Source organism: Neomonachus schauinslandi, chromosome 12 (assembly GCF_002201575.2).
Source record: "Neomonachus schauinslandi chromosome 12, ASM220157v2, whole genome shotgun sequence".
Lineage (NCBI taxonomy): Eukaryota > Metazoa > Chordata > Mammalia > Carnivora > Phocidae > Neomonachus > Neomonachus schauinslandi.
This window is the reverse complement of record NC_058414.1, coordinates 30,674,852-30,698,905: the sequence shown is the minus strand read 5'-3', so window position 1 is coordinate 30,698,905 and position 24,054 is coordinate 30,674,852. Positions and strand designations below refer to the sequence as shown.

At 39.8% G+C, this 24,054-nt stretch overlaps 1 protein-coding gene across 3 annotated transcripts in view; it reads left to right on the top strand.

Moving 5' to 3' along the window:
• Window positions 1-24,054, top strand: part of ABCB4 (ATP binding cassette subfamily B member 4) — a 71,276-nt gene that overhangs the window by 21,408 nt on the left and 25,814 nt on the right. For all 3 annotated transcript variants that reach the window (XM_021689834.1, XM_021689833.1, XM_021689832.1), the window contains exons 9-17: window positions 783-896; window positions 1,970-2,080; window positions 2,300-2,425; window positions 5,513-5,716; window positions 6,084-6,254; window positions 13,397-13,558; window positions 18,577-18,753; window positions 21,262-21,408; window positions 22,354-22,458. In XM_021689834.1, the coding sequence (XP_021545509.1) occupies window positions 783-896; window positions 1,970-2,080; window positions 2,300-2,425; window positions 5,513-5,716; window positions 6,084-6,254; window positions 13,397-13,558; window positions 18,577-18,753; window positions 21,262-21,408; window positions 22,354-22,458 (1,317 nt within the window). The remainder of the gene's footprint in view (window positions 1-782; window positions 897-1,969; window positions 2,081-2,299; window positions 2,426-5,512; window positions 5,717-6,083; window positions 6,255-13,396; window positions 13,559-18,576; window positions 18,754-21,261; window positions 21,409-22,353; window positions 22,459-24,054) is intronic.

The following is a 24,054-nucleotide window of genomic DNA, read 5'->3' as shown; positions in this document are numbered from 1 at the left end:
TTGTGGGATATTTGAATTCTGGGTATGTGAAGTGTTACTGTAACTGTCTTCAGAGAAAAGTCAAGCTATATGTAGAAGTTTCATCATGCCCAGAGAGAAAGGAGTAATTTCTCTACATTTATGTTTTCCTCAGTTAAGTTTTACTAATCATATGCATTCCTGAAGCTTATATTCTTGGCTTTTCTATAGTAAAGGGAAATGTGTTAATTTCTGTTTGCCATAGAATAGAATAATTGTGTAAAGGAATTATTAATCAGTGCACACAGGTGTGATTTAGTGATTTATAATGTGTGAACTGTTACTTTTTATATTAAAAATCTTATCAAAATATGTATGTAAAAAGCTATTTTTTTAAGGAAATTCTGTGGGCCCCAAATCTGTGTTTCATCTTGAATATTCTGTGTAATTCCACACATAGGTAGAGAAAGTCATAACAATCTGAATAACAATACTGATGGGAAATGTTTCGTTCTAGTGGCCCTTGGCTTCAGAGTCAAGGAAATAGGTCTGAAAAACCTTTCCGACCCTTTTAAGTTCAGGAGAAGAACAGATAGTTCGGCAAGCTAGACAAAGAAGTATTTTTGAGATTGAAGAAGCCAATTGTGCAATGAAATCCTATATTAACCTTATAAACTTTGCCCTTTTGCTAAAAAAAAAAAAAGATTTAAAGGGATAAACCTAAACTTAATCCTTAGTGTAGTACGTGTTTCAAAGAGTCATATTTGAGATAATAATGGGCAGCAGAAGGGGGTTATAACTGTTCCTCATGTTCTTTTGCTCAGGTCTTTTTTTCAATCCTGGTTGGAGCCTTCAGTGTTGGACAAGCTGCTCCATGCATTGATGCTTTTGCCAATGCAAGAGGAGCAGCCTATGTGATCTTCAACATCATTGATAGTGTGAGTCATTTATTATTTCCATGTCAAAAAATTATTTGAGGCTTGCATACTTAACTCTGGCTTTAGGTTAAAAATCATGTGAAAATTAATAATGTGAAAATAAGGGACCTCTTCGTAGTAATGAGTGAAACAAAGTGCCTCTTATTAATATTTCTAAAAGTTCATCTTGAAATAATATAATAACACTGATCTCATTTTGGAAAAGTACATCTGCACCATTGTGTTATTATTAGAGTGCAGAGCAAAGATGTTTGGTCTTCTGAGTTTTTCTCCTTTGCTCTTCCATGTTGTAGCAAGGCTAGGAATATTATGATTTCTATAGACAGAACGAGTAGGTGGAAAAATTATTGGTGGGACCCATATTGACAGTATATTTTGCTGCACATTGCCCCCTTTGAAGAAAAAAATCACTGCATGGTTCATATGACTTTGAATCAACCATACTGAACGAATGCAGTGAAATAAAGAATATAGTTTTCACATGTTGAAGCATGTCACTGCATTTACACAGATAAAATGCAAAGTAGGTACCTGAAATGTGGTCATGTAATCCAAGCAGATCCTCCTGTTTCATTGACCTAAGTCAGGAGAAAATTGCTCAGCCTCTGAATATATTTACAGTTTCCATTGCTCCTAAATAACTTGGCCCTAACCAATTGTTCAGTCTTCACAACCCAAATCCATTTCATTTGCTGTTTAGGAATACTAATTTTCACTAAATGCTGAAATACCTGGCTATATCAATTCTAATATGTCTTGTTATCACACTTGTAGAAGCATGCGTATCTGACCATTTAGAAAATGTATGGGGATATGCCAAAAACTTAAAGGGAGATATTATAAGAAACGAAATTAATATATTCCTATGTACTTTTCAGAAAACATCTGTTTTCTGCAAAGGAATATTTCCTTACACACACACACACACGCACAAATCTACAAGTAGGTTCTGTCTCATGGGAAGAAAGTTGTGCCGTTCCAAGTCCTCTTTCTGGAATTTGCTAAATCATATTCCTTAAAAGTGCAGTTATTTGTTCTATGATGGAATAGTCATTGAATTTTGTTTTATTTAGAACCCTAAAATTGACAGTTTTTCAGAGAGAGGACACAAACCTGACAGCATCAAAGGGAATTTGGAGTTCAATGATGTTCACTTTTCTTATCCAGCTCGAGCTAATATCAAGGTACTGTAAGTGATATTTATAAGAATTCCTAACTCAGATTGATTGTTTAATCATCATAAAGAACCTAAAGTTGCTACTGTTTTGATATTTATATGCTTTTTCCTTTTGGGTTTTTATTCCCTTATGTGATACTTTTTTCACAATTGAAACTGAATCAAATTAGTCCCCTTTTAGGATTTTGTTGTGAAGTGTGTTCTTCTTCTCTCCTTTCCCTCACAGATCCTGAAGGGCCTCAACCTGAAGGTTGAGAGTGGGCAGACGGTGGCGCTGGTTGGGAACAGCGGCTGTGGGAAGAGCACGACAGTGCAGCTGATGCAGAGGCTCTATGACCCTGATGAGGGTAGGGTAAGTAGGAAGAACCAAGTTCTCAAAGTGGCCAGCTGGGTACCCATTAGCCCTTCGAAATTGTTTTTTCAGTAGCAAATTTGCATGGGAATCCAATTTTGGTAAAAAGGCTATAGAATTGCAATGCATCTAGATAATGTATTCAAACACTTGGACGGGTTTAAAAAATATTCAAGATGATAAAAGCCAAAGAGGCTAGACAACACTCTCTTCTGTTCTAACTAAGCATTTCATAACTCACTAACTCAACTGGAAAACAGTCATCCAGACCACTGAGACTGTTATTTTCAAGAAATTTTTGGGCTTGGTCGAAAATATTCCACATAGCAATTTTTGAGAACCTGATAATCAAGGTCACAAGAAATCTCAGGACAGTAATTAAATTCATCAAAGACAGTTGAGTTTTCTTAAATGTTAGAAAATCTGAAGGGGAAAGTGGGATAGTCTCTTAAAAAACTTCTGGGGACTTGCGAGACATTAATAGCCCAGGCTATATTTTTTTCCTTTTAAGAATTTTCTCATGAGGTGCCTGGGTGGCTCAGTCAGTTAAGCATCTGACTCTTGATCTCAGCTCAGGTGTTGATCTCAGGGTAGTGAGATCGAGCTCCACATTGGGCTCCACGCTTGGCATGTAGTCTACCTAAAAATAAATAAATAAAATTTTTAAAAAAACTTTCTTATAGATTGAAACTTAAAGAAAAGTTGCAAGCAGGAAACACATATAGTCTTCACCCAGATTTACTAATTGTTTATATGTTGACCCATTTACTTTATTGTCTTCTCTCTCTCTCTCCATATATATAGTAAACACACATGCACACATGTACACACACACACATACACACACACAAAGGCATATTTTTTTCCTGAACCTTTGAGACTAAGTTAGGGACATCATGTCCCTTGACCCTTACATACTGCAGAATATATTTTCTAAGAAGGACATTCTCTTACCTAACCACAAAATAATGATCAAAATCAGTAAATTTAATTTTAATACAATACCAGCCCACAGTATATATTCAGATTTCCTCAGTTGTACCAACTTCAGGACACTGAGTTTACCTGATACTAAAATATATTACAATTCAACAATTATGAAAACAGAAGATTACAAGTTTCAAAGAAAAACAAACAACACTAAAAGGCATTGAGATAGAACAGAGATTACAGGAATGAATACAGAGTTCTAGGGTACATGAATTACTTATTTAATTAACTTCATAAAATACACATTTTGGAAAAATCTGATATTATTGGGGGGAACACAATCCTATCCCCATTTATTAAAGCAAACTGTAGGTTGGTTCAAGTGTAAACATTTTTATTTTTAAAAAAGACCCTAGTAAAATACTAACCTTTAAGAATATGCCTTTGAAAATATCTTATTTTTAAAATTATTTTGGAGTAGGAGTGCCTGGCTGACTCAGCCAGTGGAACGTGCGACTCTTGATTTTGGGGTCATGCGTTCAAGCCCCACATTGGGCGTAGAGTCCAGTTAAAAAAATTAAAATTATGAAATTATGAAAAATTAAAAAAATGAAAAAATAAAATAATTATTGGAGTAATACATATTTTTTAAATATACATGTCAACAGGGAAAAAAGTCTTTAGAAATTCTGTAACTCAGAGATATTCACTGTTCACATCATGATTTAGCAATTTTCTTACTAAAATATTAAAAGAAATGTTCAGTGGTACAGTTCATTTATTTAATTTTTCCTTGAACTCCTCTTTAATTAAACATAGTAAAGCTAAAATAAAAGAAAGCAATAAAAAGAAATATGATTTATGATATATAGGAAAAACTATTATATTTAATATTTGAGAAATTAATATGAATCTATAATAGGATATGAACATGAAAATCTTTTGAGAATAAATATACTTCTGTAGGGGGCACCTGGGTGGCTCAGTCGTTAAGCGTCTGCCTTCGGCTCAGGTCAAGATCCCAGGGTCCTGGGATCGAGCCCCGCATTGGGCTCCCTGCTCGGCGGGAAGCCTGCTTCTCCCTCTCCCACTCCCCCTGCTTGTGTTCCCTCTCTCGCGGTCTCTCTCTCTCAAATAAATAAAATCTTTAAAAAAAAAAAATGCATCTGTAAAAATTTTCAAGAAATGTTCAGCCTCATTTATAAATATTTACGAAACAGGGGTGCCTGGGTGGCTCAGTTGGTTAAGTGACTGCCTTTGGCTCAGGTGATGATCCTGGAGTCCCAGGATCGAGTCCCGCGTCGGGCCCCCTGCTCAGCAGGGAGTCTGCTTCTCCCTCTGACACTCCCCGCCTCTCATGCTCTCTCTCTGTCTCATTCTTTCTCTCTCAAATAAATAAATAAAATCTTTAAATATTTACAAAACAAAGCAAATATAAGGTACCAGTTTGCACTTATTAATTAGAAAAAAGCAAATTAAAATTATGAGACCCAGACCTAGTAAACTGCCAAAAAGCAGATACATTTATTTATTTTTGCTGATACTATAAATTACTAAACTCTTTTTAGAGTGTTGTTTATTCAACCTTTATCCAGCAAATAATAAATACCCAACATACACCTGTCATTGTACAGGTAAGAAATTGTTATCAGAGAAATAAAAAGAAATCATACTCTTCAACCTGGTAACTCTCTACTTCTACAATGATTGTCTTTCAAGTTCCTTGAAAGAAGTCAAATATCTAGCAGGTGGGAAATGCTAAAATAAATTATGGTATATTACATCTAGTAAAATCATAATGCCATCAAAATGATATGTAGACTATGTAGGTAAATGGACATTTTTATTCAAATTTAAATAGTGATAAGGAAAAAATAATAGTATGCCAAAAATATATAACCTAGTGTCGCTTATGGAGAATAATCCAACCATGAAAAAACTGTATGTGTAAGATAATAAATATGCTTTTCATTTCTCTTCTTGCTCATTGCTATTTGTTTCTAATTCTCATTTCTAACCATTTGTAGCCACAAAAATAAGTTAAATAAGTTAATAAGCTAAATGTTAGCTAAGACTTTTTGTATCAAATTAAAGAGTCTTGATGCTTTAGATGTCAGATGGTTTAAAATATTTAATGGAAATATTTCTTTCTTTCAGATTAACATTGATGGGCAGGATATTAGGACCTTTAATGTAAGGTATCTCAGGGAAATCATTGGAGTGGTGAGTCAGGAGCCAGTGTTATTTTCTACCACAATTGCTGAAAATATTCGTTATGGCCGTGAAAACGTCACCATGGATGAGATAGAGAAAGCTGTCAAAGAGGCCAATGCCTATGACTTTATCATGAAACTACCACAGGTAAGGGCTCTGTTAATGTAGTTGCCCTTGGAATTTGAATTTGACTTCATGCGAGCGAGTTCTTTCTTCAAAGTTTAAGCCAAGAATGTTTGAGATGCAAGATTGTTCAACTTTCCTTAGGCAAAGTCCCTTGCATTATTCAGTTGGAGCTGTAAGGAGTTCAGCCTGGTACAGGAGTCCTATAAAATTTTATGCAGAGTATATGGTAGTAGTTTTTTAGAATTCAGTATTCATTGATTTTATTGTAATTTAGGACTCATTACCATAGTCAAAATGAAGCTCCACGTCATCTTCGTGAATTTCTAGACTCCAGAGCCTTTTCTGTTTAAACTATATCAAGCGTTCCTCCATGTTTTCTGTGTTGTAGAAGTTCGACACCCTGGTTGGAGACAGAGGGGCCCAGCTGAGTGGTGGACAGAAGCAGAGGATCGCCATCGCTCGGGCCCTGGTTCGCAACCCCAAGATCCTCCTGCTGGACGAGGCCACGTCAGCCCTGGACACTGAGAGCGAAGCAGAGGTACAGGCGGCCCTGGATAAGGTCAGTCAACCCGAAACACCTGAAGGACCAGCACACTGAAGCTTTATGGGAAATTCTTGCTGATGCTTTGTGCCTCTAGATCGAAAAACATAAACATGAGAGCAAGTGAAGCTCTCTCCTGGGGCTTTATTGATTTCCCTTTTCTGTCAGGTCACGAGGCAAAGAGGGGTAGATGGCCCATTAACCAGCTTGCTCTGACAAAAGTGCACGGGGCTCAAATCAGGCATATGCAGTGAGCCACTTAGTGCCGTTTACTTCTTGCTCAGAGGCTATTGCTTTGATCAAAAGTAGTCATGTTAAAAAAAAAAGAAAAAAGTCGTGTTAAAATGTCCAAAGAAAAGTCTGGTTACCTAGACACCGGTCCGATGGAAAAACAGCTCAAAATACTTGCCTTATTCTGTAGGTAGGCAGTACCATTATCTTTATTCATGAAGGCGAAAGGAAGGCAAAAGGAAGTAAAGTTCACTTTGTGTGTTTGCCTAAGCACGTAAATAAGTGACACATTTCCAGGATGTGAGCTCACATGCCCAACTCTGGTATTTCTGAATCTCTCACCGTTGGTTTTCAAAGCTGAAGCTTCACAGGAAGAACCTTGTGTTGGGACAGTCTTGTGGTCACTGCTGATGTCATCTGTGCTAATGACCCAGGATAATAACCGGAGTCAGAGACACCGGATCAATGGGCCTCAAAACCAGAAATATCACATGTGTATTTGGTTTCAGAAAGCTTAGTAATCAAGTGTGCCGGTGACCTCACGGCTTCTAGCCAAACTACCTCTTGCAATTTTAGGGATAAGCTGTATGAATCTTATTTTTTCAGGGAAACTTACACCTGAATCCTAAGTAAACACTCTGTGCTATAAACTGTAGTTAATCAATGCTTCACGGTTCATCAGATGAACATTTTGGCTTATTTTATATAATTTAATCTAATAATGATTAATGAGATGATAGTTATCACTCGCAAATTCTTGCACCGAATTATATTGCTTTCATGTATGTTAAGTCTCAATATTAAGGAACCAAAATATATACACAGGAAACTGGCATTTGGTTGGTTAATCAGGCATGACTTAAAGCAGGAAATTATTTTATTAAATGCATAAATTAAAACATAAAAACTAACTTAAATGGGGATTCGTGTGTTGACATAGACTTTTTTAGGAGATGTCAGGTAGAATAAGAAAGATATTATGGGGGGAAGGCCCATTCAGGTCCCATTTAGGTCCCTAAAACCTAGGTCCCAATACTTTCTAGGATACAAATATTCAACATATTAGCCCTTTACATGCTAAAAGAACAGAATTATTGGACATGTTGTTTTTTGTGATATGGATCCTATCAGAAAAATTGTAGTCTTGCAAGTTTTAATTCATACTTAGACAAGTTACTTCATTCAATTTTAGCAATTGGGGTTCTCTAGGATTATGACCCACTCCCCAGTTGATAAACCTTTAGGTTTTAAAAATAAAAATAGCTGATGAATCACCCATAATTTTTTTTTAATTTCTAAGAAAAGCCATCAGCAGCTTGGAGAGGGGTTAAGAGCACAGCCTTTGGTGCTGGACAGCCTGAGGCTAGAGTCCTGGCTCTGTCCCTTTCTAGCTGCACGATCTTGGGCAAATGAACCTCTCTCTAAGCCTGAGATCCTGCATAAGTAACTGGGGAGAGGGGGAGAAATAGTGTCGTAGGATGGTTGAAAAGATTAAATGTGCACTACATGTAAAGTTATTAGCACATGCCTTGCACATTGGGGAACACCGATGCTATTATTATGGTGACTGCCATTGCCATGATTATTAATTGTACTAATTGCAGAATTGCTTACCTATTGCTGCATAACAAACCATCCCAAATTCGGATTTAAAACAATAATTCTGTGGATTGACTGGGTGGATCTTCTGCTGTTTTCACCTGAGCATATGGATGCTTTTACCTGGAGGGCTGACTTAGCTAAAATAGTCCAAGATGGCCTTACTCCCATGCTGACTGTTGGCTGGGCATCTCATGTGGATTCTCAAACTCATACAATAGGCTAGTGTGGCTGCCTTCCATGGCCTTCTCAGGACTTTGTCCCAGAGACAGAAGCTAGAAGACATCTAGAGGCTTAGACTCCAGAACTCACACAGTGTCACTTTCATCACATTCTGTTGGTCCCAGCAAGCCACAAGGCAGCCCAGACTGAAGGAGGGAGGAGACAGAGTCCACCTCTTGATGGGTGAGCTGTAAAGTGTCTGTGACCATATTTAACCTTCCACAACACACTCTCTCCCACAATTACTCACCCTTCTCCCATGTGCAAGATAAATTCACCTCTTCTCAATACCCTCAAAATTTTCATGCAGCTATGACATCAGGTTCAAAGTCCAGTACCTGAAGATCTGTATGAAGTCCAGATATGGATTGATTCTTCATGTTATGCTCATCTTGGTCCAGAGATCTGTGAACTCAAGGGACAAGTTGTCTTCCACACACACCCCCAACATGCAATGTTGATGCAAGAACAGGATAATAATAGTCACTCCCATTCAAAAATTAGAACAGGAAGCACATAGCAGTTACTGGTCCAGAGCAATTCTGAAGTGCAGTCAGGTGCATGTAGCCAGTTACCCCACTGCTCCAGGGAAAGGGAACATTCCTTGATTAAGGCCCAGTACCACCTCCAACAGTGGAGTGGTCTCCTTGGGTTTGGGCTCCACCCCCTGGGCCCTTAGATCCTCTCTCTGGGAGGTCTTTCCTTTGCAATAAGAAATGGCCTGTGTCTGCAGCTGAGTAGCTTTCTCAGCATGCTTTCTGTCCATAGAAATTTGGGACCTGCAGGCCTCTTTACATTTTGAATTTTCTCAGTGTCTTTCAGTTCAAGGTGGTAGATATTCTTAAGGACTATGAGTTTGTATGGAATCCGACCATGGCTCACTCAAGCCCCAAAAGCTACATCTCTAAGTTTTTTCCAAAATGAACCTCTCTCTACTTTGGGCCACGCATCAAGCTCCCATGAGAAAACCCTTACTTAAGAGTCTCCAAAGCCCTTTTATGTAGCTGTGGGTGTCTACGAGAATCTGCCTTAAATGTCTCAGAGATTTTAACCAAAAAGTCTTCTACTCACACACTGATTTAATCTTTGGCTTCACTTCACTGGATGACTGACAGTTCATTCCCCAACCAAGCAGGTAGTGGGTCTTCTGTGTTTCCTCTAGATTCACCTTGCAAGCCAAATAGATCCTTCTTAAGCTCACCATTCTCTTCCCGTACTTTGAAACACAGAGCCAGTGGAATCACATTGGCACTTTAAACATTCTATTTAGAGATCTCTGGAATCTTCTTAGCCTGATGTACAAGTTCAGTAGATTAAATACCTTTTCTTTCAAGTGACTGCAGGACACATTTTTTTTCCAGGTATTCCAAGGTTATATAATGCAGGCAACCCTCTTTCCAAGCACCAGGAGCAATGTCCTTACTTTTCTTCCAGTCTTCACTAACAAGGTTTCTGCATCAGATGCTTTAAGTCAAAACTTGGTGAGATGGCTGGTGTTGTTCCTCTGTTGGTTTGCCTAGTCTCCCTTAGGCAGCTACTTTCAGCTCAGGGTCCACTGGGCTGGAACGTTCAGGATGGCCTCACTCTTGAGCCCGGCAGTTGGTAATGGCTGTTGCCTGAGGAAGCTCAGTTCTGCCCATGAGGCTTCTCATCTTCCAGTAGATTAGACAAGCTTCCTTTTACTGTGATTTCAAGGTAGCAAACTCACAAATATAAGGCCTCTTGAAGCCCAGGTTCTGGAAATTGCCAAGTGTCAATTCCTTCACATTCTTTTGATCAGAACAAGTCACAGGACCTGCCCAGATCTGAGGAGTTGGAGAAATAGACTCCACCTCTGGATGGGAGTGTTTGTGGCCATGTTTAATGTATCATGGTTGCTATGACTACTTTATAATCTACCTAATCGACTCCATACTTTGCAAGATAACTAAGCTGATCTATTTTGCAGACAATAAATCATATCTTTAAAAGGGAAATCCTTCATTACTGCACTTCCCTCAATGATACTAGTCAGTCACTTGGGCCAGTCATTCTAAGGTACAAACTAACTATATTTTAACAATGATCAGTTGAATTTTGTAATTTATTATTTTTCCTCTGAGAGGGATAAGGATATAGCGCTATTACATCTATTGTTCTTCCTTGATTACCTATCCTGTAAGAATAATATTTTTCTCTTGTGTATCCTTTATACATTTATCATGTGTGACACCTCATGTGTGACACCTCATGTGCGACACCAACTTGTCGTAGTTATTTATTTACTTATGTGCCTCCTCTCTCCTAGAAGGAATAAATCCTCTAAGAGGCAGAATTAATAAATGGTTCATGTTTATATCTTTTTTTTTAAGTAAGCTCTATGCCCAACGTGGGGCTTCAACTCAGGACCCTGAGATCAAGGGTCAGGTGCTCTACCAACTGAGCCAGCCAGGTGCCCCTGTGTTTATATCTTTTTAACACTTAATCAGTGCCTAGCACATAGTAGATTCTAAATAAATATTTACTGAATTGATTACCATGGTCCAGCTCATTGAAATAATACATGTCTACATAAAAAAAAATTTTTTAAGGACCATATCAGCTGTTGACTCAATAGATAGCAAATATTTACCAAAACAAACAATAGGTTTTTCCATATAAGATCTTAAAAAATACAAATGCAGATTTGTTATTTTTATTTTTAAAAGAAAGTCAATAATCAAAAAGTCTCATACCTACATGACTCTCCTACTCACAGTGTTACCATACTGGAGGGGCAAGAGAAAAATAAAACTAGCCTCCATGTAATTTTATCAAATGATTCCAAAGGTTTCATTTTATACTCCCCCCTGCCCCTTTCCCTCAGAGGTTCCAGAAAGGCTAATGGATTAGTACTCCCTTTGTTTGGACCTGCCTTTTATCCCTGCACATCCAACATTTGCAGAAGATCCACGTTTCTTAACAGTTGGTGTCCTTGAATCTAGGATATTTATTTGCCAATATTTTTTCATCATTGGAACATTGGCGAGTTCTGAAAAAAAAAAAAAAAAAACCCTCTTCGTTTCAAATATCTACTCTTGCCAGAATTTCTTGGTCAAGGGTGACAGTTGCTAACTTTTAAATTCACCAATACATCCTTTGTTTCTCCTGCACACCAATCATTTACTCACAAGTCTAACTGTAATTCCTCTGGGCTTTTTTTTTAATATTGACGTAATATCAACCTATGATTATCATAATGTTAATATAGTCACTGTTAACAATTTACTCATCACTATTAGTATCACGAGTATGATTAGAATGATCAAATTATTTCCTACGTGCCTTACCATACATAGACCAAGCCATGCAGCTTTCACATCGGTGGGTATTTATGAATGCTTCCTTGGGGCCTGGGTATTAAAAATTGAAAGTCTGAAATGTTATCCAATAGAGCAATGCTCTAGTCTCTGTCTTTTTCTGTGGTTTAACTCTTTTATACTTATTTAAACACAGTTGATGATGGTAATGTTAGTGTAAGGACTGACGGAGAAAGACCACATTATTTTTTTCCAAGTCGCTACACAGTTGGCTCCATACCACTTACTGTACAATCTACCCTTTTCCCTACTGGTAGACAATGCCATATTTATCATATACTAATTCTTAAATGTTTTATGTCTATTTCTGGACTCTCTATTTTAGTTTATTGATCAAGTTGCCTATTCATTGATAGCTTCCCCTGGATTTTACTATTGTAATTCCTATTTTGAGTAGCATTTTATGTGTAATATCTGTTGGAGGTTTTCCCCTCTCGCTAACTTCTTTCTCAGAAATTTCATGGCTGTTCTTTGTTAAAAAAAAAAAAAAGGGATATAATTCATATACTGTGAAGTTCACCCTTTTGAAATGTACAATTCACTGATTTTTAGTATATTCACAAGATTTTGCAACAATTACTGCTGTCTAATTGCAGAAGATTTTCATCATTCCCAAAGGAAACCTTGTACCCATTATCAGGTCACTCCCCATTCCATGCTCATCCCAGCCCTTGACAATCACTAATCTACCTTCTGTCTCTATGGGTTTGCCTATTTTGGAAATTTCATATAAATGGAATCATACAATGCATGGTCTTCTGTAACCGGTTTCTTTCATTTAGTGTAATGTTTTCAAAGTCCATCCATATTCAAGCATGCATGAGAATGTCATTCCTTTTTATTCCATTGCATGGATGTACTTCATTTTGTTTAATCCCTTGATTAACTGATGAACATGTGGATTGTTCCCACTTTTTGGCTATTATGAATCCTAGCTGTCATTTTTAATTTGCATTTTTAACTACTTAGGTGAATTAAGCTCTCCTCTAATAACCATCCTAATGACATTGTTTTATTGCCTTGGAATAGGAGTGCTCTTAAGAAGCTATAGCCTAAGAGAGCCATTGAGTATCAAAAAGAATAACCTTTATTAATGGTATGAATAATTTGATGAGCATTTTCCAGGGTTTAAATGCCCATTGATAAACCCACCAAGCTAACATGTGAGTTCACAGAACTACTTAACAGGGTGATTTGTAGATTTTAGCAGGCATAAAACTCACCTGGGGCACTTGTTAAAAAACAAACGTATTGACCCCACTCCAGAGATAGTGATGCAGATGGTCCCTGAACTATTATTTAAACCATCCTAATCCCCAAGTACATTTTCATCTGAACTGCCTGTGTGCAGCCCATCAGAATTACAGCTGAAATCAGGCTCCTCCAAAGAAACCCTACAGGAGTGCCCCGGAGAAGGCTGCACTTGACAACAATTCTGCTAACAGGTCACTTCTGAAGCTCTAACCTGCCATATAACTGTCAAGGAAGGCTCCTCAGACAAGTATGAAAACACTAGAGAAGGGTCAGACCTTCTCTTGGTTTTCTTGCGTAAACCTCCACCACCGTGAGCCTCCCAAATTATCCATCCTCGTACTGGAGAGGTTGGCCTCCTTTCTGGTCCAGAACTCAAGCCTCACCTTAGCCTTCCATAGATGAGGGTCCCTGTCCCACAGGGGAAGCTGCTCTCATCAGCTGCAAACACGTGCATCCACGTGCTGACCCGTGCGTGCACCTAGTAACCCTGCTGCATCTCATCCGTCCTCCGTTCAGGCCAGAGAAGGCCGGACCACCATTGTGATAGCCCATCGACTGTCCACTATCCGAAACGCAGACGTAATCGCCGGGTTTGAGGATGGTGTCATTGTGGAGCAAGGAAGCCACCGGGAGCTGATGAAGAAGGAAGGCGTGTACTTCAGGCTTGTTAACATGCAGGTATGTGCGCCCCAGGATTTTGTTTTCAGCTTCTCAGTAGAGTGTTCTTTATATTATTAAAACATCAGGCAGCTAATGCCATGCTGAGAAATAGAAAACTTCAGGAAGATACCGAAAATGTGCATCTGAGACTTGAATTCAGAATCAGCCAAAGAATCTTGAAAGAGAGAAAAGTGAGGGAGGAGGGAAGTAAAGGAAGACGTCAAAAACATTTCGAATTTATTCCTCAGGACAGAGATCCTTAATTGCCCCGAGGAATGTGTTCAAGCTAGCAGGTCCTTTCCGCCATGAGATTAAGGACCATCAGAGAAGTGGCAGGAGGAAGAGGGCAATGCCAGGATCTCCAGCAGTTGGAGGAGGTCCTGTGTGATTTTAAAATGCTTCTTAGATGATCCTAACAAAACCAGCAACAAGAGTCATGACTTTAGGAAGTGAATAGTGTGGTCTTTTTAAAAAAATCATTCACTCTAGTTCTAAAACAGGTACTATTGATAATTATTGGTTTGTATTACTATTGTATAATGCTTACTTGTGCACCTTTACAGAATAATTAACCTAGAAATATTTTTTCTATAAACATGATTCTTATATCAAAGCAAATGTATATATATCTATAAATATAACTATTATGTACATGGGTATTTTGTTTTTTTCTTAACATTTCAGATATATCATCCAGATGTTAACATTTTATTTCATTTTCTAAAGATTTATTTATTTATTTATTTGATAGAGACAGCAAGAGAGGGAACATAAGCAGGGGGAGTGGGAGAGGGAGAAGCAGGCTTCCCGCTGAGCAGGGAGCCCAACGTGGGGCTCGATCCCAGGACCCTGAGATCATGACCTGAGCCAAAGGCAGACGCTTAACAACTGAGCCACCCAGGCGCCCCAGATGGTAACATTTTAATGGGTACTCAGCAGTCCATTATATTAATGTGTAATAAATTGCTTAGTCATTTCTCTAAAGTTGGACACTTGGTTTATTTCCAGTATTTCTCTAAGATTTTATTTATTTATTTGAGGGAGAGAGAGAGAAAGTGTGCATGTGCAAGCACGAGCGTGTGGGGGGGGGACAAAGGAAGGGGCAGAGAATCTCCAGCAGACTCCCCGCTGAGCACAGAGCCCCACGCGGGCTCAATCTCACGACCCTGAGATCATGACCTGAGCTGAAATCAAGGGTCATACACTTAACTGAGCCAACCAGGCACCCCTATTCCTCTATTCTAAATATGTTTCCTCTGCTATCCAAAAGTAGAATGCTCCTATAAAACCTTTCATAAGCCAAAATGGTGTAAAGCAAAGAAGAAATTACCATTAATTTACATGGAAAAAAACTGTGAGCATTCCCAGACCCAAAAAATAACCTCTCTTGGGCTTTTCTGATACCTTAGGACAGATTTTGCTAACGGGTACACAAAACAAATCGACATAAAGCACAGAGGCTCAGAGACACAGCGCAAAGCTCTGGCCACCAGGTGCTGAGATGCCGAGTGTCGTCTGGGAAGGAGCTTGGCCCTCTCTGGCGGCCGAACCAAGGCTGAACGCTATTTTCACTCTTCACCTTTTTTTCATAAGACCAAAAATCCTCTTCAGATTTCTTTTTGTTAGTGAAAATAGGTACTAATGTAGGTTTTCCGTAAAAGTGAAGCTGCATAACGTGAACTTTCAAGAAAAGCAGGGAATACTTCTATTACCCCTTGGAAACGTGGTTCCAAAAAAGTTGAGTCAAAACTTGGCTTTGTTTTCTGACAAGTAACTTCTCTAAGCCTTAGTGTCCACATTTAAAACACTAAATCTACCATGCAAGCTTGTTATAAGGTGAAGAAATAAGCATCTGAATATGCTTTAAAAAAAAAAAAACTTTAAAAGGGTTAATTTTATGGTATGTGAAATGTTTTAATAAACTTATTTTTTTTTAAAAAAAGCATCCGACACAAAATAGATGCATGATAAATAATTAGTTACTGAAATTTTCAAAGTCCCCAAAGTGAAACTACCACATGAAACGATGGAAAATCTTGTAACTCTTGCTTCAATTTACCAGAGAATGTTTTCCGGGTGGAGGGAAGTAATTATAGTGTTTTTACTAATTGCTTCTATATGGCCTAGCCATCACAGGGTCTTTATCATTTCCCTCGTTTAAAAAAATAAGTATAATGTTCCTTTAATGCAGTTTTAGTTTTCATTTTATTAATGGTTCCTACGGCTGCGTGGTTTTGCCTATGAAGACCTGTTCGATCCTCCAATGAGGTAACCATATTCTCTCCTGCCTGGCAGCTTCCGTGCCCCGTAAAGAATGACCTTCCATTCCCACGGGCACTTAGGCTGGGAGGCCGCCAAGGGGGATAAGGACAGCTCTGACCTTCTATTTCGTATTCCATAGCCTTTCTTTCCTAGGAAAAGTCGTTCAATTGAAGATTGAACAGTGTCCTGTGATAGATGAGGCTTGTCACCAACTAAGCCGTGGTTTCAGCAAGTCCTCGCTTGTTCAGCTCAAGATGACCACTCATGTTTCCACCAGCTCTGGCAAATTCTATGATTCTTAGTCCCCTTGAACTTCTCCACCTTGGCACTCACATTTCCCACTTCTGGGTTGTTGGTGCTGGTGCAGGGTTGGAGGAAAGAGCCACAGGGAGCCTGGGTGTTCACTAAATGCTCATTCCAATGTGCTGCTTTTTCTTCCAGTTCCAAAGACCAACAAACCTTAGAGTCAAAAAACCTTGTCTCGGTTTTGTTTCCAAGTAGAAAGGTCCTTGCTTTTTCATTAGGTAGACTGGTGGCTCTTGGTTGTTGCTTTCAAATGTATTTTAATTTTTTCCTGATTATAAATGTCAGGCATTCTTATTTTTAAAAATCCAAGCATAAAAAAAAAAAAACTCAAACATGACTATCTTAGAAATTTGAGAGATTCTCATAATCCAAACCCCTGTTGATAGGCACTAACAGCCACTTGGTATTTATTTTTCATCTTTACTAGCCTAAAAGAGCTAAACAGTATTTCCAGATTTCTTTCATTATTCATGAGATTGACGATCTTTTCACGTGTTCATTGGCCATTTGTATTTTTTCCTCTGTTAAAGCGTATGTTCCTATTTTAGGACATTTTTCTCTTGGGTTGTTCCTGATATTGACTTATAAGAACTCCTTGCATAAAAAGGAAATATACTCTTGCATGTATTGGAGATATTTTTCCTGCTTTTCTCTCTCTTTTTTTTTTAAGAGGGAAGGGGGAGAGAGAAAGCACCTGTGAGGGCAGAGGGAGAGGGAGAATCTCAGACTCCCCACTGAGCGCGGAACCTGTCACAAATTCTATCCCACGACCCTGAGATCATGACCCGAGCAGAAATCAAGAGCCAGACGCTTAACTGAGCCACCCTGGTGCCCCCCTGCTTTGTTCTTTTAATTTTGCTTTGCAGTTTGTTTGGCTACCATAAAAAAAGCTTTAAAATCGTATGTAATTATATTATCATTTTTTCCCTTCATGTGTTCAGGATGTGGAGCTGTTCTTAGGATAGTCACCCATATTTTCTTTCAACATTTGTTTTACTTTTTATAATTAAATATTTGAACCAGCTGCTGAGGTATATTCAGGTGTAAGAAATAAGGGCTATTGGTTTTAAATACTTTTCATCACCTGTTAAAGTGGCCATCTTGATTTTGGAGCTCAGTGACCTCAGCACCCACCAAGTGAGGGCTTTAGGTAAGGCACAGAAAAAAAAATATTATGGGAGAGACAAAAGGATTGTTCATTTGGTCACAGAAGGCTAAAATCATAGCGGGCTTACTGGGAGAACTGTCCGTTGAGACACCCTTTGATAGCATGGAGATGACAAGGAGGAGAAGAAAAGGTGTTCAAAAACGTAGTCCAGTTTGACTTGCCATGAGCTAGAATTTGGGGGAGCCAGGCTTGAGCGTGCGGTGGGGACCTGTGGAAGATTTTTTGAGCTGGGATGTGATTTGAGCAGAACTGTCCTTTAGGAAAATGAATCTGGTAGCCGTGTGGGAATGGATGGAAGTGAGGATGCAGGGATCAGTTAGAAGACTAAGGCTTTAGGTTGGGTTGGGTTGGGAGATGGTATGAAACAGTTCCAGTGAGAAGCAAGCAGGGAAGTCCACCACCCAGAACGTATCACTGCAGTGTGGTTCAAGGCACATGGGAGATGTCTTGTCGGGTATTGAAAGCACAGCTGAAAAGCTAGGATCGGATAATACACAGAGCTCTGGAGAGGCTGCTGTAGGTGCAGTAGGCACTTGTCATAGGATTGGGTTTGGGGACAGGACCTGAAGAAGAGGAGCAAAAACATGACAATACTACAGTAACTCAGGTCCTGGATAAACCATTAAGAGGTTTAGACTCAAAGTTAGAGTCCAGCATCAGTGGCTTGATGTTCCTCACCAGGCATTAAGCCAGAGGTTGGAAAATTACCCTTCCCCTGGCCTCTTTAAGGAGAGAATTGATCCCAATGCAGGCAATGAGGCTTAGCCTGCAAGAGGGGTCACCTGGGGTGAGGTGAGTCTGAGCGGGATACAAGGAAGAAAATGAATGCACTCGGCCAGTCAAGGAAAGCAGTTTAATTGCCTCCCATGGGGAGTGACCAGCTTTTCCTTGGTTGTAGCTTTAAAAATGAGCCCTCAGTAATACTTCTATTTATTCTTCTTCCCTCTGGTGGTGGTCATGACTTGTTTCCTGCATTCCCAAGTGCAGAGAAAATTCCTACGTACCTGCTAGATGATGGAAAATTTGCCTTTTAATTTTTAGGAACTACTTTTATTCTCCAATTTTTATATGGTTCAAATGAAATTTAACCTTTTTGTCCTTTTTAACCTTTAACACAGCTTTTCTGTGTTGAAACACTTCTTTACAGTGTTCGAGATAATCTTGATTGAGAAGCTGTTAGGGAATCGACAAGACAAGCCGTGGCACATGTGATATTCAAAATGGCTTTATGGGTCTAAACTTGGAGGTTATATCCATCTGGAGACACACACGTGCACAACTTAACATTTTCTTCTTTCAGACATCAGGAAACCAGATCCACTCAGGAGAATTTGACCTTGAACTAAATAATGAAAAGGCTGCGGAGGATATGGCTCCAAGTGGCTGGAAATCTCGCATATTTAGGAATTCTACTCATAAAAGCCTTAGGAATTCACGGAAGTATCAGAATGGCCTTGATGTGGAAACCAAAGAACTCGTAAGTTGTTTTTCACTTAAATTAAATCTTTTATGGTAAAGTTTTGCTGTTGAAATTCTTACATTTGCAAATATATTGCAGACACAGACGATTCCTACTCTGAATGATACCCTTCCTGGAAAAAAGGAAATTTCAACTTTTAAATGCAGTTGACGATGAATTAAAATCAATTCCAATTAAAAGTGGATTTCTGGGGGTGGGGGAGGAACAGATCCAGAAACATAGTCTTTGTGATTAGATGCTTAAAGGTAGACATGCCATTCATCTTTGAGATCCAGAGATAAAGCTACAGTAAAAGGCCCTGATATTTGCATTTTGTTAGGAAGGATTACCTCTGATGGTCTATGTTGAAAAGCCAGAATAACATCAGTTTAAACAGATTAAGAGTTTTCATTTCTCTTTCACCTAAGAAAGCCTTAGTGGTAAGAACCCCAAGGCTGGCGTGGTGGTGTCTCCACAGTTCCCTTGGATTCAGGCTCCTTTCATTCTTATCTTCACTATGCTTGCTTGTGACCTCCATCCTCAAGGATCTAAAAGGGCTCATGAAGCTCCAGCCATAACATCCACAGTCCAAGCAGCAGGAAGAAACAAAGATGTTCCAGAAGTTCCAGACAATACTTTTACTTACATGTCACTGGCCATAACTTAATCCCATGGCCATACCTAGCTACAAGGGAAGGTAAAAAAAATCTAATCTTTTTACTCTACGCATTGCCACTCTGAATTAGATTGGAATTCTCTTACTAAGAAGAAGGGCAGAATGTCCAAAAATAGCAAAATTGTATGTTCTTTAACACTTTCCATCTGAAGACTTGTGGTATCATTAATTCAAGTTAATAGAAACTTCTATCATTGCGAGGGAATCCATTCTAAGAAAAGGTATTTTCTTATTTCAAGAAATTGAAAATATATTTGGATGTTACTTGATAAATGTGGTTTATTTTTACTCCTGTGTTGGCCTGAAGAAACTAATCCTGCTGAGAGTTGATTGCTTCTGTTTTTCTCTGCCCACAATATTATTTACTGCAGAAATTACAAGGGCTCTCTTGGAGGTCTTAATCTTGGTATATTTATGGAAAGAAGAGTAACAGTTACACTATTTTGAAGTTACTTTATCTTAAGATAAAGAATTCCAACCTACTCCCCTTTTGGCCGTGGAAGTATCCACTTTTTATTTTCTCATTTATCTTCAGAGCTATGCTGCTAAGTCTTTAGAATCTGGCATTTGAGAGGACCACTTCTCTTGAAGAATTGCACAGAGAAGAGGGGGAGGCAGAAAATGCCACAATCAATAAGATTGTCCCAAGTACCATCAGAGGGGGTTTGACAACGTGCCCAAGGAGAGGGAGAAATTAAGCCTGATGAGAGGGACCTGGGGAGACCTGTTTGTGTGTGTTGAAGAGAGTAGTCTGAGGAAAACGCTCATTTATCAGGCTGGAGACTAGGACTTAAAGATAACACTAACTAGGGAATAAAATAAAATGAAAGAAAAGAAACAAGAAATGAAAGAAAAGAAATAAAAAACAAGAAAAGAAAATACAAGGAAAATACAAAGAAAAGAGAAGAGGAGAATATACAAAGAAAATGGGTGGCTTGAAAAAAGAGAGCTGAGAAGAACCTACCGCTATGTTCTGTGTTTCATGGAGACCCAAACATGATCTCTGTAAATGACCGTAAAGCTATGGGATTCCATAGGCACTTTTTGTATCTAGTTTAATTCTAAAGGAGAATATTCTGACTATAGAGGTAGTTTATGTGACTTAAATCCTTCATGTTTGAGAAGGCATTGAGTTTGACTTTTGCTGAGAATCTGGTATGTGCCAGGTATTGGGATAGTTTCTAGGGATATAAAGACATACACGCTTCACCTTTAAGAACAAAACTCATATTATAAAAGGAGGCATGTAAATACATAAGAAAAAAAATCACAAAACGAGCTAAGCTTTGAAATAGGAGAAGCCTGCCAAGGAACAGTGATAAAAGAAAATGGGCATAATTACGTTGATTTTGTGAGTGAAGACCATGTCCCAGAAAAAGGCAGCACTGGATGGGGTTCTGGGGGCGAGGAGACCAGGCCCGTGTTCTCAGGTTACTTATGGTGTCCCACATTTGTAAGGACCTTTATCCATCTGTTCATGGGTATTGTCTCCTTTGACCCCAACATCATCCCTGAGTGGAGTTGGGACCTGAATCCCAGAGCGTTTTGTCCTGCGTTGCCTCCCTCTGCTGAAGCTGGAACAGAGATGGGCCGATGACACCATGGAGACTGCTTCTCGGGTGAACAGCTCTCCCTCAGCTTACGCCGCGTCATCAGTCGCCAGTGTTAGGATTTTATAACAGGATGTCTCACTCTTCAGTAGTTGGACGTGGACGCGTCCTTCTCTGCGCCTTGTCTGCAAGTTCCTTGAGGGCAATGCTGTCTTTGTCTACACACTCTGGTAACTGTTGTGTCATCACCAGTTGGTCCTGATACGTGTATATTTGTGTGCATGTGTGTGTGTGCTCTAGGAAGAAAATGTGCCGCCAGTGCCTTTTCTGAAGGTCTTGAAATTGAGTAAGACGGAATGGCCATACTTTGTGGTCGGCACGTTGTGCGCCATTGCTAACGGGGCTCTGCAGCCGGCGTTCTCCATCATATTCTCAGAAATGATAGCGGTAAGTTTGCAGACATCGCTTAGCAGCTTGAATTAAATCCGTTCTCATCCCAGCCTCACCACTGGGTCCATTTTGGAGTAAAGCAGCCTCAGATTAAAGTACGCCGAAGTTTTAAATTCCCTTCTGAGGAAAGCTGTGAGGCAAAAGAAAAAGTAGCCTTTCAACCCATTCCAAGTTAGGATATTAATGATATTATAAGTCAAAATCACTGATGGAGGCCTTTCATTATGTCTCTTCATTGGGGTGAAACTGGGGTCAGGCAGTCATCCCCTTCCCACCTGTGGAGACGAGATGCATGCTCACAGCGTGGCTGGGGGCGGGGTGGGGGGCGGGTGAAGGAAGGACAGGCTCACGTCACAGCCTCTGAGCGGCCAGGTGCTCAGCACAGGCTGGACCGCCACTTCCCAGCTGTGCAGAACTTGGGCTAGATGCTGTCCCTCCTTGTGCTTCAGTTCCTTCATCTCTAAAATAAACATACCTCACAGGATGGCTGAGGATGGAAGGAGATTATATAGATAACTCTAAGGTGAAGCGTTTAAGAGTGTCTGCTTTGAAGTAAGTATTCAAAAAGCAATAGCAAGTACATCATTGCTTGAGCAATCCTTCCAAGGCCTGGGGAGTCAGAGACCTAGAAGACTCAGACTATCCAGTTGTTAACTTCAGTGGGGGATATTTATAGGAACTTACCAGAAACGATGTGAAAGTTCTGGATGTGGGTAGTGGTGAAGGTTGCACCACATTGTGAATGAACTTCATGCCACTGCATTGGATACTTAAAAATGGTTACAATGGTAAATTTTTTGTTGTAGATGTATTACAATAACCCCCCCCACACACACACGTTCAAAGCCTTGTGTTTCAACTGTGACGCTCAAGTCATTTTTTTATGGCAAGAGTGAAGAGGATCATGTAATCCAAGTAGGCATTTTAAATGTTCTTTTGTAGGTTTTTGGACCAGGGGATGATGAAGTGAAGCAGCAGAAATGCAACATGTTCTCATTGCTTTTTTTAGGTCTGGGAATTATTTCCTTTTTTACTTTCTTCCTTCAGGTAGGTACCTATGATTTCATCTTCTCATCAAGTCTACATTCTGTTAGACAATATAAATTATCTATTAGCTAGATTTTCATTACCTATTAATATACAATAATTATCAGTTAATCAAAACCTAATGGAGCTTCCAAATCTTAGATCGAAATGAATTGCAGGGACGCCTTGGTGGCTCAGATGGTTAAGCATCTGCCTTCGGCTCAGGTCATGATCCCGGGGTCCTGGGATCGAGTCCCGCACAGGGCTCCCTGCTTAGTCGGGAGTCTGCTTCTCCCTCTGCTTGCTGCTCCCCCTGCTTGTGCTCTCTGTCTCTCTCTCTGACACATAAATAGAAGCTTAAAAAAATGAATTGCAAATGCAGTGTGTGAGGCTCTTTCAGAGAGCAGTGTCCTTAAGTGGAAGGATTTGTGACTTCCCTGTGTGCTAAATTCTATTACATTCCAGGTTTGCCCACAGCAAACATTGATTACAAAGGGAAAAAAAGAGACTTGAATTCATAGGAGAACATAAATTCCAGTTAAACTCATGATAAACCAGAAAAAAAAAGTCAGTACAACAGTATTCTCTTTTCTGTTGTGACTCTGTGTACAATATGAAGTAACTGCTCTGATTTCTTCCTCCTTGATGGATGAACTCTATGAAAAAACATGTGTCCTCTTGCATTTAGACACTGTGGCCCTGGCCAGAGTGAACTAGTCAGCCCTGCTCTGTTTGTCCTCTTCAACCTAGACTCCTAGTACATATCTTCTGTCTCTGTACCTCAGCACCACGTGGACCTTTCTAACACAGTCCATTGTGTCAGCAAAATGAGCTTTCATAGCCCCGTCCAGCGTGCTTGTCTTCTGTCGTTGTTGGACCGATAGTAAAAGCAAGGCAAGCATTTTATTCAGAAATCGTTGCCTCACTAGTAGTAGCTCAGGGCTGCAGTCCAGCCCCAGGCCTCGGTGTATTTAGGGAGTGGAGCTGGATTTATAAATGTGTTTTGGAGGCTGGGACAACAGTGGGATGACACATAAGACGGCGGTACCCACACGGTCCTTGAGCGATGTGCCCGCCAAGGAAGGAGGAGACCAGAGGCGTCAGGCCAGTCTCGGACACCTGGGGCTGACACCTCCCCAGGCTCTGAGCACCCGTCCTCCTGGCTTCATAAAGACTCCTCATGTGTCCTCCCCAGAACACACTCTCCATACCTACACCAACACTCAGTGTGCCTGGAGGTTCTCGCCCATCCCAGGGGCCCTGGAAGCAAGCCCAGCTGTGGACATCTGGGTTGCTCTTCAGTTGGAACATGGTATAGCTTAGAAAGAGGGAAATTTTCTGGCAGGAATGCTTGGGGATAAAGAATAGCCTAATTGTTCCCCAATCTGAGAGTAGGTGGAGCTGTGACAGAGAGCCAGCAAACCCATTTGGAACTTGTTACTACAGGCATCCTCCTTCCCTCTGCCCTCCCCTCCCCTCTCCACTACAGGAGCCAAAATGTATCCCTGCAGAGAGTTATGTTACTTCTGCTTTCAATTGCCTGAAGTATCAGGAACACACTGAGAGTTGTAATTATGTATGGTATTGTTCTTACTGAGATGTTGTCCTTGAAAGTTT